The following is a 21,532-nucleotide window of genomic DNA, read 5'->3' as shown; positions in this document are numbered from 1 at the left end:
AAGGTGGGAAATGCAGCAGCTACCGGTAAATGTCAAAAGTAAAAATAGATACCAATAAAAGTAAAATTAATTGAGACATCAGTAGGTTAAGTGTTTTTGAATATCCATATTGATTCAGAAGCCCCATATAATGCTCCATAAAGTTTATGATGGCCCCATAAGATGCTCCATATTAAAATATGCCCCATATAATCCTGCATAAAGGTTAATAATGGCCCCATAAGATGCTCCATAGACACATTTGCCCAATATAATGCTGCGCAAATGTTGATTATGGCCCCATAAGATGCTCCAAAAAGATGTTTGCCCCATATAGTGCTGCACAAACGTTGATTATGGCCCCATACAGACACTTGCCCCATATAGTGCTGCACAAATGTTGATTATGGCCCCATACAGACACTTGCCCCATATAGTGCTGCACAAACGTTATGGCCCCATAAGATGCTCCATACAGACATTTGCCCCATTTGCTGTTGCTGCGATAAAAAAAATAAAAAAATCACATACTCACCTCTCCATCGCTTAGGCCCCCGGCACTTTCAATATTCACCTGACTTCGTTCCCATGCCGCTCCATCTTCAGCATCTAACCACGTCATCGTGCCCTCTGACCTGAGCGTCACTGCAGAAGACGCTGAAGAGGGAGCTGCGCCGGAACGAGGAGCAGGTGAATATCAAGCAGCGCAGTGCTCCCCCTCCCCATTATACTCACCTGCTCCTGGCGCGGTGCAGTCCCTGCTTCCCGCGTGCAGACAGCTTCTTCCTGTACTGAGCGGTCACCGTTACCGCTCATTACAGTAATGAATATGCGGCTCCACCCCTGTGGGAGGTGGAGCCGCATATTCATTACTGTAATGAGCTGTACCATGTGACCGCTCAGTACAGGAAGAAGCTGGGGCACCAGGGAGCCAGGGACCTGCAGGGACCGCACCAGGAGCAGGTGAGTATAATTAGACAGCCCCCGCTCCCCTCCCCTGCCGACCCCTGGGTGTGACTCGAATATAAGCCGAGAGGGGAACTTTCAGCCCAAAAGAATGGGCTGAAAATCACGGCTTATACTCGAGTATATACTGTATATAATTTAATATATTTTATAAAAATATATTTCACTCAGTTGTTTCACTATTCACTTCTACATTTCGGATGAGATTCGCCATTTCAAAGTGCGCAAAAAAATCAGCTCTCGTATGGATCAACCATGTAGCATAGGAATTTTTACCAATACATTGCAATTATTAACACAGAAAATTGTTTTTAAACTCTGCCTGATGTGGATGGCATACTGATTGCCCACGGATGGCAATACAAATTAAATATCGTCCAATTTTATGGGTGAAAATCAGACAATTTTTTCATACAGTTAGTCTCTGTTCACATCTGAAAGGAATCTTTATAATTTATTTATTATGCTTTGCTTATATACCGTCATTAATAATAATAATAATAATAATAATAATCTTTATTTTTATATAGCGCTAACATATTCCACAGTGCTTTACAGTTTGCACACATTATCGTCGCTGTCCCTGTTGGGGCTCACAATCTAAATTCCCTATCAGTATGTCTTTGGAGTGTGGGAGGAAGCTGGAGTACCCGGAGGAAACCCACGCAAACACGGAGAGAACATACAAATAGTGTTGAGCATTCCGATACCGCAAGTATCGGGTATTGGCCGATACTTGCGGGTATCGGAATTCCGATACCGAGATCCGATACTTTTGTGGTATCGGGTATCGGTATCGAAACAACATTAATGTGTAAAATAAAGAATTAAAATAAAAAATATTGCTATACTCACCTCTCCGACGCAGCCTGCACCTTACCGAGGGAATCGGCAGCGTTCTTTGCTTAAAATGCGCGCGTTTATTTCCTTCCGTGACGTCACGGCTTGTGATTGGTCGCGTGCCGCCCATGTGGCCGCGACGTGACCAATCACAGCAAGCCGTGACGTAATTTTCAGGTCCTCAATGCCTAATTCTAGGCATTCAGGATTTTAAAATTACGTTCCGGCTTGTGATTGGTCGCGTCGCAGTCACATGGGCGGATACTTTGCCGGTATCTGCCGATACTTTCCGATACTTTCAAGTATCGGACAGTATCGCTCAATACTACATACAAACTCTTTGCAGATATTGTCCTTGGTGGGGCTTGAACCCAGGACTCCAGCTCTGCAAGGCTGCTGTGCTATCCACTGCGCCACCGTGCTGCCCAGCACGTTAGAAGATATTATCATCTCTGTCCCTATTGGGGCTAATAATCTAGATTCCCTATCACTATGACTTTGTAGTGTGGGAGGAAACCGGAGGAAACCCACACAAACGTGGCAAGAACATGCAAACTCCTTGCAGATGTTGTCCTTGGTGGGATTTGAACTCAGGACCCCAGTGCTGCAAGGCTGCAGTGCTAACCACTGAGCCACCATGGTGTATTTTTCATCAATTATCAATAACTATAACTGCTATAACTAATGAATATTTTACTATGTTTATTGCAGGTCGAGAAAAGGGTCGGTGCGTTGCTTCCGAATTTTTTCATGGGCCGGATACAGACATTGTGACTGAAAACACAGCAAATATACTCAGTAAGTTGAAAAAAAAATGATATTAATGATTATTTTTGTTTATATTATTTCTTTTTAATTTTAACTCCTGTTCATCAATAGATAATTACAGTGACCATGTAATGTATGTAATAATATATCCATTTTATTGGACAGTGCCCAGATGACAAATAATATAATATCCAGAGTAGTCTAAAAATAACTGAAATATATTCGGTACAAGTGCAGAGAACATGTGTTTTATTCAGTGGCAAAACTAGAGTCAATGGGCCAAGGGCAAAATTTTGACCTCGGTCCCCATCTGTATTTTGGTCAAATGCGTGGGCCCTTGTAGCATTTTAGATTCTATAAAGGCAAACGCGGTCATCCTCCATGTAATAATGCCTCCTGTACTAGCTCCTACTTGTAATAATCTCCCCCATTCTGGGCCCCTTTCAGTAATAATGCCCTCCATTTTGAGCCTCTTTCTGGTATAATGTCCCCCATCCTGGTATAATATGCCCATTCTGGTATAATGTCCCTCACCCTGGTATAATGTCCCTCACCCTGGTAAAATGTCCAACATCCTGGTATAATGTGCCCATTCTGATATAATGTCCCTCATCCTGGTATAATATGCCCATTCTGGTATAATGTCCCTCACCCTGGTACTACGTCCATCATCTTGGTATAATGTGCCCATTCTGGTATAATGTCCCTCATCCTGGTATAATAGTCCCATTCTGGTATAATGTCTTTCACCCTGGTATAATGTCCCTCACCCTGGTACAATGTCCCTCGTCCTGGTTTAATATGCCCATTCTGGTATAATGTCCCTCACCCTGGTACAATGTTCACCATTCTGGTATAATATGCTCATTTTGGTATAATGTCCTTCACCCTGGTACAATGTCCACCATCCTGGTATAACGTGACCATTCTAGTATAATGTCCCTTATCCTGGTATAATATGTCCATTTTGGTAAAATGTCTCTCACCCTGGTATAATGTCCCTCACCCTGGTACTACGTCCATCATCCTGGTATAATGTGCCCATTCTGGTATAATGTCCCTTATCCTGGCATAATATGCCCATTCTGGTATAATGTCCCTCACCCTGGTATAATGTCGCTCACACTGGTCCAATGTCCACCATCCTGGTATAATATGCTCATTCTGGAATAATGTCCCTCACCTTGGTACAACGTCCACCATCCTGGTATAATGTGACCATTCTGGTATAATGTCCTCCATCCTGATATAATGTGACCATTCTGGTATAATGTCCACCATCCTGGTATAATATGTCCATTCTATTATAATGTCCTTTTTCCTGGTATAGTGTCCCCCATTCTGGTATAACGTGCCCATTCTGGTATAATGTCCTCCATCCTGGTAAATGTGCCCATTCTGGTATAATCTCCCCCATCCTGGTATAATATCCCAAATCACACATTGGCTTGGACGCATTGGAAGTGTATGGTGTCACCACCATAAGCCAAACGGCCCTGGCAACCTCTGAGTGGCCCACGGAATATATTGCTGAGCAGGGAGCCTGCGGGACTCTGCACCACAATACATTTCACCTGAATGTGCATACAGGTGACATTGGCGTCACCGGGCTCCCCTGCCACACAGGCCCATTCGCCGTTACACTCTCTGTGACCGCAATAGTTACCCCAATGGTTTTATTATTCCCAGTATAATGATATAAATGATGCGTTTAGCCAGAGGTTATCTGACATATATTCTTTCTTCCACCACAGACTCAGTCGATCTTCAGAGTAGTGTATGATGCTAGTCTTCTGCCCATTACAAAGTTCTACTCTGAGGAAAGGTCAGGTACAAAGAGCCTTAAAACGGCAGCTTCCAGTGGTGGTGTTTGTGCCTTTTACATGGTTATACTGGCTGTTTTTAATATGTTGTACAATTGTATACATGTTGTTTTTCTGCATGGTTTAATGTGGTCCATGTATATATCCTTGGAAACACTTTTTGGACATTGTACAAGTGCTATTTGTGCGAATTGACACATTAAAAATGTAAGGTATCGAAAAAGTCCAGCAAATGGGTAAATCGTCTCCTATGTCATTCTGCTGCACTTGACCTGATATTATTACATAATTCAATTTATGTGTCAAGCTGGTGGTTTCCTTAGTGTGCGCTAGGAAAGGATGGGTTAATATCTGTGGTTGGAGGCATTATAAATATAAAAATAATATAAAAATAATAAAAAAAAATCACAGCAGGGTCCTAATAACGGATATAAGAGATTGGCTGAAAATGTTTATTGGTTTATTTTTTTCTAGAGATAGATTGTATCTTACATACATGTCTGCTGTGGAAGGAGAAAGTCTGGGCATATTCTCGGCTTATAAAGCAGGCTCTAGTTAACATTCATTTAAATGTAGGATACCGCATTGGAAAGTCATGAATTATGCAAATATCCGAGTTATTTCTGAAAGTTGGTCATGTACAGTGGCTGTTACATATTTATCCTTCTAATTTAAAAGAGCATCATTTTATTCCATGGTTACAAGCACAGCCATCATTCTCACATTATCAGACGTGATCAATAAAACTAATTTTTACATAATCTAATTGTTATTAAAAGTTGTACAAGAAATAACAGGGAAATAAAGCAAAAAGTTAGTTATTTATACAAATGACAAAAGAGCCTCCTACATAAAAAAAACATTTAAAAAGTTGTCTGGATTATAGTTCTCATCCATACGCTATTCCTTGGTCTGGGGTACATTTCCTGTGATCTATAAAACTGAAAAAAGTGTTAAAACTTTTTTTGCAGTCTTAAATTTCTCAGCCTCATAGTTTCACATGTTCTATGGTACATTTCTGTGATATTTAACACTCAAAACTGAAAAAAGAGTTAACATTTTTGTAGGTTTATATTTCTGAGCCATACAGTATTATGTGGTCTGGGTACATTTGTCTGATCTCTAAGCCAGAGAAAAAGCATTTAAAAAATGTATAGGGTTATATTTCTCTGTAATACAGTATTTGTTATGGACTGAATTGGTTTGGAGTAGGGATATTGCAACCACTAGGGGCAGCACCGGCAGTCGTTTGAAGGAATATGGAGGAATCATAGTCAGGGAAGCTAGAGGTCAATATCAGGAGCTCTTTTAAGCCTTGGTGCATGACCGTTGACCTCTGGCTCTCATGAATTATCTTCTGGTCAGTAACTATTCCATTGCACCAAATATTATAGACTCCCTCTAAATTCCAGAATTTCAACAACGATGCACTCATCTTCACCATGGACTTTTTCTGGTGGAGGAGGTGGCTGAGTTCTTCCTGGAAATAGATTCTCACTGAATGGCTTGAGCAAGGACACATGGAACACCGGGTGAATTTTAAGGCTGTTAAGAAGTTTTAAATGGAAAGAAACGGGGTTAATTTGTGCAGAAATTTGAAAAGGTCCTATGAATTTTTGACGCATTTTAGAAGACGGTATGTTTGTTTTGTGTAGTATAAGCAATCGAAAGACTATTGAAAAGTAAAAAGCAAAAAAAAGTTTCTAAAACTCTGAAAAAAATAAAAAAAATAAAAATTCAAATTACCCCCCATTCGAAATAAAATAATAAAGAAAAAAATATATATTTAGTATCACCGCATTCAGAATTGCCCGATCTATCAATATATAAAAAAATAAAATCCAATTGGCAAATGGTGTCGCAACATTGCATTGAAATTTAATAATGGGCAATCAAAAGATTGTATCTACAAAATGCTATCAATAAAAACGTCAGCTCAGCACACAAAAAATAATCCCCCACCCAAAACCAGATTACAAAAAATGGAGACGCTACGGGGATTGGAAAATGGCGACTTGTTGAATTTTTTTTTAAAGAAATATTGGAACTTTTTTCACCATTAAAATAAAAAGGAACCTATATATGTTTGGTATCTACAAACTTGTAATGACCTGGAGACTCCTAGTGGCAGGTCAGTTTTAGCATTTCATGAACCTGGTAAAATAGCAAAACAAAAAGCAATTTGGAATTGTACATTTCTTGCAATTTCACTGCACTTTGATTTTTTTCCCCTTTTTCCAGTACACGACATGGTAAAACTAATGGTGTCGTTCAACGGTACAACTTGTCTCACAAGAAAAAGAAACAAACCCTCACATGGCCATATTGATGTAAAAATAAAAATGTTATGGCTGTGGGAAGGAGGGGAGCAAAAAGAAGAAATGCAAAAGAAGAAAAACCCAAGGTGGTGAAGGGGTAATGCCTCAAAAAACCTGTTCAAATTATTATCAGCATAATATTGGTAATTTAGCAGTACTATATTGCTCATCCATAGACTTTTTATATTCTTGGGTAGATTTCAGTAGTCTAAAAGCCCCCAAAATGCTTTCAAACTTTTATCAGTATTACATTTTTTTACCTGTAGACCATTCTGTGGTCTGTAGTCTGTGGTCTGTAGTCTGTGGTCTGTGTTTCCTTGGTATATAACCCTCAAACAAGTTGTTCAAATTTTTTCTGTATTATATTGCACATCCATAGGCTGTCCCATAGTCTGGAGTACATTTCATTGTCATATAACTTTCAACAAACTTGTTTAATTTTTTTTCGACATTATACTGCTCATCCATGAGGTATTATGTCTTCTTGGGTGCATTTCGATCGTATCTAACCCTCCCAAAAATTGTTAAAATTTTTATATGTATTGTATTGCTCATCCATAGAGTAGTACATGTTCTTTCGTACATTTTGTTGGTATAAAACCCTCCAAAAACTGGGTCAAAAGTGTATCTAGGTAAATTTCGTTGCTATATAAGCCTCCAAAACTTGTTAAAAAATTTATCAGTATTATATTGCTCAACCATAGACTATTCCAAGGTCTGGAGTCCATTTCGTTGGTATATAACCCTCAAAAAATGTGTTCAAAATGTTTCAGTATTGTACTGCTCATCTATAAACTTTTACATATTCTTGGGTTGATTATGTTATTATATAAGGTTGTGTGCACATGTTGCAAATGTGGTGCATTTTTGTCCCATTTTTTCCTGCATGGCTTTGTGACAAAACCTAAAGCAAAATCTGATGCCAGTAAAGTGAAACTTGACGAGTCATGCAAATGCTGAGCATTTTTGACACGCAGATTTGGTGCAGAAAAAAATCTGCAGCATGTCAGTTCTCTGTCTTGTTTTGGCCGTGTTTTCACCATTGATTTCACTCAAATCAATCAAAAATGTAGGGGAAGACGCACCAAGAACGTGCATGTTTGCAGCTGCGTTTTTCCTGCCAAGAGATGCAGAAATGGTGCAGTCCTTAAAGTGGAGTAAAAGTGTGACCCCATTGTTCTCAGCAGCGATTTGGGAGTGGGAGATGCTACCAGAGGTTTTCCCCATGCTGTTCCCCTTCCATTCAGCTCTTTTCCCATTGATTTAAACATTTTCACTGTCCCTGCAGACTTCTTTGTAGGGTCTGCCAGAAAAAAGCCAAGCTTTCCCATTGACTAACATTATACTCGTTACTCGAAACGAGCATCCGAGTATTATGAATTTTTTTTTCCGAGCGAAGAGCACCCGAGCATTTTAGTGCTCACTCACCTCTATAAATAACATACAAACTAAATAAGCAAATTATATTTTTTATCATGTCACCATTTTCTCCATTTGTAACGTGATGATGTAACCAGCAGTGCCAGAAGATAAAATACATTCATATCTTTTTTTTTGTGACATTTTTTTCCCTAAAACATCATCATATGCAGTCAACTTTGTATAAGATCAATAATCAACAAATGTGCATTTGAGATGCAATTATTATCACCCGATAGACATACAGCAAGTCCCACAACTATAATGAGCGTATACAATATTGAAATATTATCACTGTACGTCTTGCCAATATATATGCAATATACAGTATTTTCACAAGAGATGAATTAAGTCTGGTGAAGTTTGGGAGGATTTCGGAATTTTTTTCCTCCCTTCATTTACAAACTCTTGCCACAAATAGTGATGTATAATGAAGTGTGCAAACTCCATATCAGTGTGACTTATTCTAGTTGCTATTGCAAGAATTTATTGTTATATTAGCAATTATTGTTGCCCATCTATCTGGGTAGAGATGAGCAAATCAATTCTTAACAAATCAAATTTATTACAAATGTCCCCAAAATTCTGATGTGATTTGTGCAATAGGGGCTGTGGGGGACTTTATACTATATATTGGGAGGCTGTGGTGGACATCATATTGTATATCGGGGAACAATGTGAGGGGAAATACAGTTTGGAGAGGTTGGCAATATGAGGGCATAGTGTGTCTGCACAGTACTGTACAGTTGAGTCTCATTACAAACACTTGTAGTAACTGTAGCACTGGCATCTCTGCATGCTGCCCCTCTTCCCCAGCAGAGACACTGGCTTACTCACCTCCAAAACCCTTGTCGCGCACTTCTTCCTTCCTTTGTTTCTCCTGATGCTGGGGGTACGTGCACAGAAAGCAGATCCCCAGGCACTGTGCTTAGGGCACACGTATGCTATGCTCCCTCTTTCTTAAATGGGCCATGCGTTGCTCTATGTGTCCAGCCAATAGTTCAGGGACACCTACTATTTAAGGCACCTCCTCCAACATGGAGCACCTAGACACATGCCTCCAAGCTCTCCTCGGATTAAGGTACAGTGGTCCCACCAAGTTCGCTACAACATCTCTCCTCCCATAGTGCTTCTATGCTACTAGCTCTTCCATACATAGGCAGGTATATATATATATATATATATATATATATATATATATATAAAGACTATGCCTCACCCTAGCTTAAAGCAGGCTCTGTGAGAGACATAATGACACAATCTGCTCTCCTTACTGCAAAGTGATGATATGTGCCACAGCACAGCAGACTTGAGTGTGATTAACAGCTTTCAAATTTTGTCTCTAGTAGTCAGTGTGCATGGAGGGACAGTACATCAGGAACACTGAGTAATGCGGTACTGCTCACAATGGAGCTTAGAGCTTTTTTCTATGCACTCCAGGCCCTATTTGTCTTCCACAGGAAACCATCACATTCCCTCCAATTTAGCCTTCCCACTATGGGCTAATCCCAAACTTTAGCTCCCACTATCCCTACTGTCAAACTACACACATTATCAGCATCATTAACATAAGTCACAGTCACATTATACATCACAGTTGAAATTACACATCACAACAAATTTCATATTCAAGAAGAGGAAATGTGAGAAGTATGTCCATCTCCTTACTCCTACATGGCTGGTTGTTGAGTTTTTCAGGTTTCGTATAGATTGATACTGAAATATTGAATGAGTTTCCAGATTATTCTTGAAATTATCCTTCCAAATAAGTGTACAGCAGATCAGGCATGGTGTTTATAAAAGACAAAGTGTTTTTTGCAGGCACATCTTAATTTAAAAAAATTAAACATTTTAGAAGTTCTTGCTTTTCTTCTTCTTTGTAACTTATGTTATGTAGGTAAGATATTGATTTACATGTGATGTTTTGAACATACACTGTGTTCCAAATTATTATGCAAATTGGATTTAAGTGTGATAAAGATTTAATTGTTTTGTTTTTCAAATAAACTCGTGGATGGTATTGTGTCTCAGGGCTCAATGGATCACTGAAATCATTCTTAAACACATGGGGTAATTAGTTTTCCAGGTGATTCTAATTAAAGGAAAACTACTTAAAAATGATGTTCCACATTATTAAGCAGGTCACAGTTTTCAAGTAACATGGGAAAGAAAAAGGATCTCTCTGCTGCTGAAAAGCATCAAATAGTGCAATGCCTTGGTTAAGGAAAATTTCCCGAAAACTTAAGCGTGATCATTGTACTGTTAAGAGATTTGTGGCTGTATCTGAATACAGATGTGTTTGTGCTGATAAAGGCATGATGAGGAAGATCTCTGCCAGGCAAGTTCATCTGATTAAGATAGCAGCTGCTAAAAAGCCATTACAAAGCAACAAACTGTCACAAGTTTTTTCTACTCTAGAGAGCAATTCCTGATTCCACTCACCTACACCACTGATTGGCAGATTTCTGTGTACAATGTTCATTGGCAGAAAGATGACAATCAGTGATGGAGGCAGAGATATACAGAGCTCATAAATATGGAGGACTACATGTCAGAAAGGTTTACTATTCCTCTAGTGATAATCTTTTGACGATAAAACACTTATTTTACCAAAACTACAGCAAGCAGCCCAGTAAGCCATTGCAGTAATTATGGTCTCTTCCCACACATTATGATGTTTTCAAATTAGGTGGCAGATTCTACCAAAACTACAGCAAGCAGCCCAGTAAGCCATTGCAGTAATTATGGTCTCTTCCCACACATTATGATGTTTTCAAATTAGGTGGCAGATTCCCTTTATGTTTTGCATTTCTAAGCAGTTTTGCTAAATATGTATTTGTTGAAAATCATGTAATAAAAAAAATACTCAATTTTATCAGTTTCCTATTTGTATTTGGTTAGACCACGCACACAGGCTTTGTGATGCTGAGTCACTACTGACGGACAAGCCGTCAGTCATGGTAGTCATGCAGTCCAAGGTCAAGTGTCAGGAGAATATTACATAAACAGAGGGAAGAGACAAAGGAGTAGTCAGTTAACGGTCCAAAGTCAAAATACCAGAAAGATAGCAGATCAGAGCAAAGGAGCTAGGAAAATGGATGGTCAGAACTAGGTCCAAGCTCAAGCTGTGATAGATCAAAAAACAAAGTACAAGACCTGAAACTAACCACACTGAACTTAAGCGATGGCTGGCATCTATCTCGGACTGCCAGTCAAGTTAATTAGCTAACTAATCATGGGAACAGGGAACACTTAACGAGAGCTCAGCACCTCTAGTCTCAGATTGGACTGCTGAGCTGTCAATGAGCTAAGCACGCCCCTGCACCAGACTGGACACTGAGCTGTCAATCATCGCGTCCCAGACACATTGAGGGATGGAATCGTGACGTGCTTCATGTTGATTTTGATATGGTTTGAATAAAGCTGAATGTTTATTGAAGAAATCCTCAAAAGATGGACTTTCAGTTTTCTCAGCAAACAACATGTATATATGATAAAAGTCCATTAATCTGAAAACCAATTACCTAGGGTTATGATAGTCCAACATTTATTTTTTCATTTTTATTTATTAATTTTTTAAATGAAGATTCAAAAATATTCTGCACTTTTGTAAGAATTGGATTATCTTTTCGAACTGAAGATGAAAATATAAAAGTAAACCCCCAGAATAATGAAAGGTTTTACTATCTAAGACAGAAGAATCTTATGTTTACTTCCCATGATTCTTGGGTCAATTTTCCATCTCATTTTTTGATAATCATACAGTTTTATGATTTATGAAGTTTGATGAAGGCCTCATAGCAGTCACATACAGTAGTGTATCTCAATGGTATGTATATCATTGCCAATGATTATATAGCATTATTGATTTAGGGTACCGTATATTTGGAACGCAGTCTGATCTTCTGCGTTCCATCAGAAGCTAAAATAAACAAAATTTTGGAGACTATAAATATTTCTCAGAGCTCATAGACATCTGTTGTAAGTGGTAGAGTCCTGTAAACTGATGACAGTACTGCATGTCTCTATAACTAGGCTATCTCAGTCTTGAGCAATGTTGTCATGTGTATTGATTTCTTGTGGAAGAAACAGAAAACTGACACACGGATGTTTACATTGCCTTTACGTATTCTCAACTTTGACTTTTGGAGTCTTGTTGAAATGTAAGTGTAACCATTTGTTTTTAACAAAATCTTGAATGTGTTTAAAGTAGAACTCCAGCAAATTTTTTTGTAACATAAAATTTTCCATCAGCAGCAATTTATTTAATTCTGGACTTTTTATTTAATTTGCTCAATATGAAAATTCTTAAGGTCTTTACTCAGGGAAAAGATGCTCAGAGGCTAATTATGCAGAACAGCCTAAAGATGTGTCAACAGATAATCCTAAGACCACTATCCCTTTGGTAAAAAAGCCATGAAAATGTATTTATTTGGCACATTTAAATAAAAAGGCCACTATCTCTAGTCCACACATTACATAGGATACACTGAGACTGCTGTATATATCACATTGATAAACTGATACTGCTCTACATACATCACATAGGATACTTAAAGACTGCTGTATACATCACATACCAATCGCTGAGACTGCTGTATATCGCCACATGGGATACACAGAATCTAATGTATATTCATCACATAGAATATACTGAGACTGCTGCATTTACATCACATAAGATATGCTGTGAGTGCTGTATATACCTCACATAGGATACATAGAGACTGCTGTATATCATCACATGGGATACATGGAAACTAATGTATATTCATCACATAGAATATACTGAGACTGCTGCATTTGCATCACATAAGATACACTGTGAGTGCTGTATGTACCTCACATAAGATACATTGACTACTGTATATACATCAGTCTCAGTATATCATTATGCATTCTCAGTATATCCTGCTGTATACACATCACATAGGGTACATGTAGGATACAGTTATACTGTTGTACACTCACCGGCCACTTTATTAGGTACACCATGCTAGTAACGGGTTGGACCCCCTTTTGCCTTCAGAACTGCCTCAATTCTTCGTGGCATAGATTCAACAAGGTGCTGGAAGCATTCCTCAGAGATTTTGGTCCATATTGACATGTTGGCATCACACAGTTGCCGCAGATTTGTCGGCTGCACATCCCAAAGATGCTCCATACAAGGCAGGATGGATCCATGCTTTCATGTTGTTTACGCCAAATTCTGACCCTACCATCCGAATGTCGCAGCAGAAATCGAGACTCATCAGACCAAGCAACGTTTTTCCAATCTTCTACTGTCCAATTTCGATGAGCTTGTACAAATTGTAGCCTCAGTTTCCTGTTCTTAGCTGAAAGGAGTGGTACCCGGTGTGGTCTTCTGCTGCTGTAGCCCATCTGCCTCAAAGTTCGACGCACTGTGCGTTCAGAGATGCTCTTAGGCCTACCTTGGTTGTAACGGGTGGCGATTTGAGTCACTGTTGCCTTTCTATCAGCTCGAACCAGTCTGCCCATTCTCCTCTGACCTCTGGCATCAACAAGGCATTTCCGCCCACAGAACTGCCGCTCACTGGATTTTTTTTCTTTTTCGGACCATTCTCTGTAAACCCTAGAGATGGTTGTGCGTGAAAATCCCAGTAGATCAGCAGTTTCTGAAATACTCAGACCAGCCCTTCTGGCACCAACAACCATGCCACATTCAAAGGCACTCAAATCACCTTTCTTCCCCATACTGATGCTCGGTTTGAACTGCAGGAGATTGTCTTGACCATGTCTACATGCCTAAATGCACTGAGTTGCCGCCATATGATTGGCTGATTAGAAATTAAGTGTTAACAAGAAGTTGGACAGGTGTACCTAATAAAGTGGCCGGTGAGTGTATATACTTCACATAGGATAAATTGAGACAGTGTTGTAAACACCACAGACAATATACTGAGACAGCTATATATATGCTACATGGGTTACACTTGGATACAGTGAGACTTACTGTATGTATATACATATCATGGGATACAGGGACTGAGGTATGTACATAACACAGGAAACACAGAGTCTACTGTAAACATCCTAAAGGAAACACTAAAACTGCAGTATACACCACATAGGATACACTAAAACTCTACATCATGCATCACAGACAGCAGTTCTAGGTGACCTTTTGATCACTTAAGTGCAACATGATGAGACTTGCCCCTCTCCCCTAAAAAGCCAGCAGAATCATGGGAAATAATGTCTGCATAAAGTGAAGCTTATTAGGAGAGGCAGACTACTGCCAGTGTACCCAGAGATGGCACATGACCTAAAACAGGTGTTCATAAGTCAATCACAAACCCCCACAGTAGTTTTAGTTATGTCTATTTTACAGCATATAGGCTTCAAAAAAATTGCTGGTGTGCTGCTCCTTTAAAAAAACAAAACAAAAGTTCTGCTCTGTTTACAGATGTGTTTTACCTTTTATGCAGAGACAATCCGCAGTGCTACGCCATTCCCCATGGTCAGCCTTTTCCTTGTGTTTACCGCCTTTGTTATCAGCAACATTGGGCACATCCGACCACAGAGGACAATTCTGGCATTTGTGTCTGGCATTTTCTTTATACTCTCTGGTAAGTTATTGTTACAACCTTTGCTACAAAAATTCAGACATCTGCTTTCATGGTAAAAAGCCTTTATGGTAGCGGGATGGTTTTCGTGTAATTGACTTTAGGCACATGGCACTAACTTTATGTTTACACTTCTTTATAGTGAGATTACATCTATTAGTTGGCTATATTCTGATTTCTTCCATTGTTTTATGTTTTCTGACGATCCGGTGATTTAACCGCCGCGCCGACATGTTCTTATGTAAATACGGAAACAATATATTAGACAACTAATTTTCCTCCACTTAATTCAATAGAGGTCTACATTCTAAGCAGTGTTTTAGGTTCCATTGTATGAGATGATGTGAATACAGTTCTATAATAGGGAATAAGAGAATTTCACAGATGAGAGAATTCACTAACTACAGTATCTCATCTCTAATTGTAAAGAACAGAATTTGATACAATCCCACATGCAAGCCGTGTGATTTCCTACAGCATATATTATCCCTTCCTGTGTTTCTTCGTGTTTTTTTTTTCTTTATGTGACGGTGAGATAACGGTTCCATATTTAGTACCCAAAGTATCTTTGCATTTCTATAGCAATGGCAATGCCTTACCATGTGCTTTTTGCCATTTTACATTCAGTTAGGGTATCACCTTGCACTAATAATATAATATTTAGTAAATAAATCTAAAATTATGTTGTATTCATACTAATTTCATAGACATTGGAGTCCATTCATCAAAGCTTTCATGCCAGAATTCTTGCGTAAAGACTATGAATGAAAAGTTAAAAAAAATTAGGTGCAAACACAGAATTGTGACAAAATTTTGCGACTTTTGGCATTTTCAAGTGAGTGAAGCTAGGGCACAAGGGGGCATGGCGGGAACGTGACATCACCGCTTGTCTAATTCATGACAAGCTGTGGCATCCCTTATGCCAGAAAAGTCAGTCATTGACTGGAGTGAGAATTCTGGATAGTGCAGAGGCGCACACTACTCATCAGACGCTCCAGATTCAAGTAGAGGCATGCACTTCTTCATGAATCAGAATCATCTGACTTCAGCATGACTCCTCATCAGCAGCTGGAGTAAGATCTCTGGTTTGGTGAATGGAGGCATACGCCACACATCAGACACTTCTGACTCCCTTAAGACCCTTCGGAAAGACTGGCAAGAAAATCACCGTTTTTATGAATCAGGTTTGCATGTGTGTTAGGTTTTCAAGTCGCCAATGCAAACTTGTGAACCTAGCCTAGCTTAGTAAATTGTTATTCTGTTCATGATTCCTTTGCATGAGAAAGGCAACAGGATGGTCATTGGGACAATTTGTCTCCAGTTGCTGCGATCTCAGGAAATACTGAAACTTGGTCCAATTAACTTAGGTAGCACTAGCTGAAGGATGGCAGAGTCATTTTGTCTACAGTAGTAGGGTTTATAGCATGACATCTTGACCATCAATGACCAGCTTGTGGTCATTCCAAATCTAAAAACAGTGGGAGAGATGTGAAGGTACAGTAGTTAGTATGTCATAAAGCACCGTGAGTTTGAAACAAGAACCAAAAGGGAGACAAACCAAAAACAGCTTAATGGTATCAAAATGACATATCAAACTTTATTAGATCAAGATCAGGGGGTGACGAAGGCTGATGCCGAAACACCCTTCGGGGTGGGCGCTTCATCGCGTGTCCCCTGATCCTGACTGCTACCCAGGTATATATAATTTATAAATGCTTACACCATTTATGTTTACTGGGTTCATTCAGTTCCAATACACTTACCAGGAGATCATCTTTCCTTTTTTGCTATCTTTAGGAATGTTTGCACTTATGCACTATAGCACTTTATTTCTGATAAGCTTTAGGAGATAGGAATACTTTACATCATGTTATTTATTTGCTATCCTATTTAAGCATGCTTTGTGACACCTTGGATTGATTATCTGTTATCTGGCATATACTATTTATGGCATATATTCACATGTGGGTACACATCTTTGATTCACACCCTCTTTCTGGTTGTTTCCCTTTCTACGTATAATTTGAATCTACCTTGATCTAATAAAGTTTGATAAGTCATTTTGATACCATTTGGCTCTTTTTCTATTTGTCTCCCTTTTGGTTCTTGTTTTTCAACTTCCGATTGGTCACTACAGGCTTTTTTACACTTGAGCCTTATATATATATAACAGTATATGAATATTTTCTTCTCCTCTTATCAGTTTTTTTACTAACATTACCTATACATGTGTATTACTTTTTAAGTTTTGCTTAATTGAGTTTAAATCGGCGTGTTTGGCCAACTTTTTGCTAATCTGTTTGGGGTTATATGCTTTGAATGATTAGTAAATGAACATTATTCTGACTACTAATGATAACGATGTCCTGATTATATTACAGGCCTTTCCCTTATTGTAGGTTTGGTTCTTTACATCTCCAGTATCAATGATGAAGTTATGAACAGACCCAGTAGCTCTGAACAGTACTTCCATTACCGATACGGGTGGTCTTTTGCATTTGCAGCCTCCTCGTTCCTTCTTAAAGAGGTTTGTCATCATTATTTTATTAAAGACAAATGCTTAAAACTGATACAACATGTATTGAAGGGGAATCTGGCAACAGGTTTTTGGTGCCCCACCTGTAGCACCAGAGACCCTGATTACACTGATGTATCATTTACTGGGCTGTTTTGATAAAATCAGTGTTTTCTCTAATGCAGATCTAGCAGTGCTATGAATTTTGAGCTTGGAATAACCCTGCCCACACCACTGATTGGAAGCTTACTGAGTACACTCTGCATAGGCAGAAATCTTCCAATCAGTGGTGGAGACAGGGTTAAATAGAGCTCATGAATATGGAGGACTATGTTGGAGGAGCTTTACCTGTCCTCTAGTCATAATTTGTAGCAGATAAAACAGTGATTTTATAAAAATTAGAGCAAGTTGCCCAGTAAGTTAGAAATCACTGGAATAAGGGTATCTGTCTCTACATTATGCTGCTCTTAGATTAGATGGCAAAAACCTGGTTATGAATTCCATTTAACAAATAGTTACTAAAGTGCATAGTGAGGGAATGCTACATTTACCCATCTACCTAGTATACAGAGATTAGATTCTACTACACATATACTTTATATCACAAGCACAATATCATTAAGTATCCTATGAGTTGTAAATTTTTAAACTGTGTACTTCTGATCAACAATATTAGGCATCATTCACATTGTAGAGTCGCGTGCATGAGACCATTGTGACCATTCAAAACCATTGGGGTCCCTACAGATAGTGGGTTTATAGGGTCTCATTCTTTCCATGTTATGCCATATGGTGCCTCTGGTTTGTGTCAATTTACAGAGATGATCTATAGTTTATACTGAGGAGCACATTCCTTAGTAGATGTAGAAAGACATAAATCCATGCGACACATTCATTCCTGCTCTGAAACTTATGAGAACCTTAGATATACTCAGTGCAGGAATTAATGTGTTGCATGAATTTATGTCTTTCTGCTAAGGAATGTGCTCCTCAGAACTTATGGGGGTATCACAACCATGGACCAGATCTCAATCATAGAACAATAAAACTTTCACACTCCCTATCTATGAACTGTTCCAGTACTTATGGTCACTACTGCTTCTCCCTCTACCATAACGATAGTCCTGCTACATGTCACTTGTCTGACCTATTGCATTATTCTTGTGCCCTGCTGTGTATAAATATGTGACTCTTCAGTTTGCGTGTTATTCTATGCCTGATGAAGAGACCTGAGGAGTCTTGAAAGCTTTCAATTTGTTACCATCTTGTCAGTTAGCCAATGAAAGGTATCAACCAATGAGGACTTTAAATTTAAAAATGTTTCTCTTAAGAGAACTTTTGTAAACTATTGGCATTAACAATGATGAACTAAATGAAGGTATCGTGCCATAATTTCCTGTATAGTACAGGAATTTCATCAGCCTAGGGTTGCCATGAGGAGTACAAATCAGTTGTCAATCCCCACCAGGGATGGACACAGACAAAAAAGGATCCATGTGCAAGATCAGTGTATGAGCCTCTGATGAATCACGATGCACGATTCCACCTGCTCTGCAGGTAGTAGTGGCCCCTAGGGTTGAGTAAAACGGATCAGACAAATTTAAAAATCGCCGACTTTCGGCAAAGTCGGGTTTCATGAAACCTGACCCGATCCTAGTGTGGGATCGGCCATGCGGTCGGCGATCTTCGCGCCAAAGTCGCGTTTCATATGATGCGTTCAGCGCCATTTTTCAGCCACTGAAAGTGGGCAGCGTGATGACATAGGTCTCGGTCCCCACCATCTTAGAGAAGGGCATGACAGTGATTGGCTTGCTTTCTGTGGCGTCACAGGGGGTATAAAGGGGCGTGCACACCGACCGCCATCTTACTTCTGCCGATCTTAGCATAGGGAGAGGTTGCTGCAGCTTCATCAGAAGAAGGGATATAGTTAGGGAGGGAAGATTAACCTCCAAACCGCTTGTGCTGTAGCGATTTCCACTGTCCAACACCACCTTTTTTTTGCAGGGACAGTGGAGGGTATATTTTTGTGCATCAGCTCTGTAGCCTATTAGGCTGCCTTATAAGGCTCCCTGATAGCTGCATTGCTGTTTGCACACTGCTGTGCACACAAACTGCTTTTTTAAAAGCAAAAATCCTGTTGCTCCTTTCTGCACAGTTATCTTATTTACTTGTCCACACTTTTGTGTGCAGCAGTCCTTTGTATTGCTGCCATACTTTTCCTGAGATCATTGTAGGGAAATTGAAATTGTACTTCAGTCCTTGTATTTTTTCATATATCTTCCAGCCACTTTCTGCCACTTACATTGTGTTCTGTTATACACTGGGCTGCCTGAGTTTTGGTGCAGTCTCCCCCCCAAAAAAGGGAGATTCAAATTGTCACAAAGTGGATATACATCAGTTCTGTTAATTTGTCGTATATCAGCCAGCCACGTGCTGCCACTTACATTGTGTTGTGTTATACACTGGACCTGAGTTTTTGTGCAGTCTCCCCCCCAAAAAAGGGAGATTCAAATTGTCACAAAGTGGATATACGTCAGTTCTTTTAGTTTGTCGTATATCAGACAGCCACGTTCTGCCACTTACATTGTGTTGTGTTATACACTGGGCTGCCTGAGTTTTGGTGCAGTCTCCCCCCAAAAAAAGGAGATTCAAATTGTCACAAAGTGGATATAAGTCAGTTCTGTTAGTTTGTCGTATATCAGCCAGCCACGTTCTGCCACTTACATTGTGTTGTGCTACACACTGGGCCTGAGTTTTGCTGCAGTCTCCGAAAAAAAATAGGGAGATTTAAATTCTCAACAAGTTTATATACACCTTCTACCTTGTTTTACAGTACCATATAATGGTTGTTATTTTGGTTAGATTTTCCCAAAAATGAGGAAGTCTGGTGGAAGAGGCCGTGGGCGGTCGTTGCCAGCTGGTACTGATGGTGGTGGTGGAGCATCTGGTGGTAGTGGGAAAAGCAAAATAGCACCTAAGGCTGGAGGTGTTGAGCCATCGTCATCGTCTGGCTACACAAGGCCTCGAAGGCTCCCTTATCTTGGAGTAGGAAAACCGCTTTTAAAGCCGGAGCAGCAGGAAAAAGTTTTGGCTTTCCTTGCTGACTCAGCCTCTAGCTCTTTCGCCTCCTCTTCAGAAAGTTCCAAATATAAAAGCAGCGAGTCTTCAGTGGATGCTCCCGGTCAGATACAAGATGTTTCCGTGTGTCCTTCACCCAAACCAAAAGTGAAGGATGCGTCAGGCGACACTACAGATTACTCCATGGAGCTCGTTACACATAACGTTCCTGGGTTAGAAAGGGACATTGTTAACTGCCCATTACAAGATGAATCGGACATGGAGTGCACTGATGCACAGCCACAGCTAGATTATTATGCTGTTCCATTGACTCAGATCACTACATTGCCCTTGCAGTGTACTCAGCCAGAATCTGACCCTGATGAGACTATGGTGCCCCGTCCCGAACGCTATAGCACCTTACACAGTGACACAGAGGAAGGTGCACATGACATTGAAGAGGAGGTGATAGATGACCCAGTTGTTGACCCAGATTGGCAGCCATTGGGGAAGAGGGTGCCGCTGTCAGTAGCTCAAAAGCGGAGGTGGATGATCTGCAGCAGCCATCTACATCGCAACAGCTGTCATCTAGCAGGCCTGTATCAGGCCAAAAAGTGTGTCAAAAACAAAAACAGTTTTAGGACAGCATGGCCATCCAATGAAAGTAGCACAGCGTGCAATGCCTGAAAAGGTATTCGATAGTAGGAAGAGTGCAGTGTGGCAATTTTTTAACCAAGATCCGAATGATCAGTCAAAAGTAGTGTTGAGCGATACCTTCCGATATGCATTGGTATCGGTATCGGATAGTATCGGCCGATACCGGCAAAATATCGGATCTCGCCGATACTGATACCCGATACCAATGCATTTCAATGGGACGCAAAGTATCGGAATGGTTCCCAGGGTCTAAAGGAGAGGAAACTCTCCTTTAGGCCCTGGGATCCATATTCATGTGTAAAATAAAGAATTAAAATAAAAAATATGGATATACTCACCTCTCCGGCAGCCCCTGGACTTTACCGATGTAACCGGAAGCCTCCGTTCCTAAGAATGAGCGCGTGAAGGGCCTTCGATGACGCCGCGGCTTCTGATTGGTCGCGTGAGCGCTCATGTGACCGCTCACGCGACCAATCACAAGCCGCGACGTCATCTTACGTTATCTGTAAGAAATGCTCAAAGACCTTTAGCAGAGGGAAGAATCTTTAAAATTTAAATACAACGTGCATGCGTAGACATTTAACCAGCATGCACTTGCAAGCT

The 21,532-nt window shown here is 39.9% G+C and overlaps 1 protein-coding gene across 3 annotated transcripts in view; it reads left to right on the top strand.

Moving 5' to 3' along the window:
* The window catches only part of CACNG7 (calcium voltage-gated channel auxiliary subunit gamma 7), a 195,672-nt gene that overhangs the window by 154,117 nt on the left and 20,023 nt on the right, over nt 1-21,532 (top strand). For all 3 annotated transcript variants that reach the window (XM_077259482.1, XM_077259483.1, XM_077259481.1), the window contains exons 3-5: nt 2,497-2,583; nt 14,563-14,703; nt 17,082-17,227. In XM_077259482.1, the coding sequence (XP_077115597.1) occupies nt 2,497-2,583; nt 14,563-14,703; nt 17,082-17,227 (374 nt within the window). The remainder of the gene's footprint in view (nt 1-2,496; nt 2,584-14,562; nt 14,704-17,081; nt 17,228-21,532) is intronic.

Source organism: Ranitomeya variabilis, chromosome 4, assembly GCF_051348905.1.
Source record: "Ranitomeya variabilis isolate aRanVar5 chromosome 4, aRanVar5.hap1, whole genome shotgun sequence".
Taxonomy (NCBI): Eukaryota; Metazoa; Chordata; class Amphibia; order Anura; family Dendrobatidae; genus Ranitomeya; species Ranitomeya variabilis.
The sequence above is the reverse complement of the archived record's forward strand: the minus strand, read 5'-3'. Positions and strand labels throughout refer to the sequence as shown.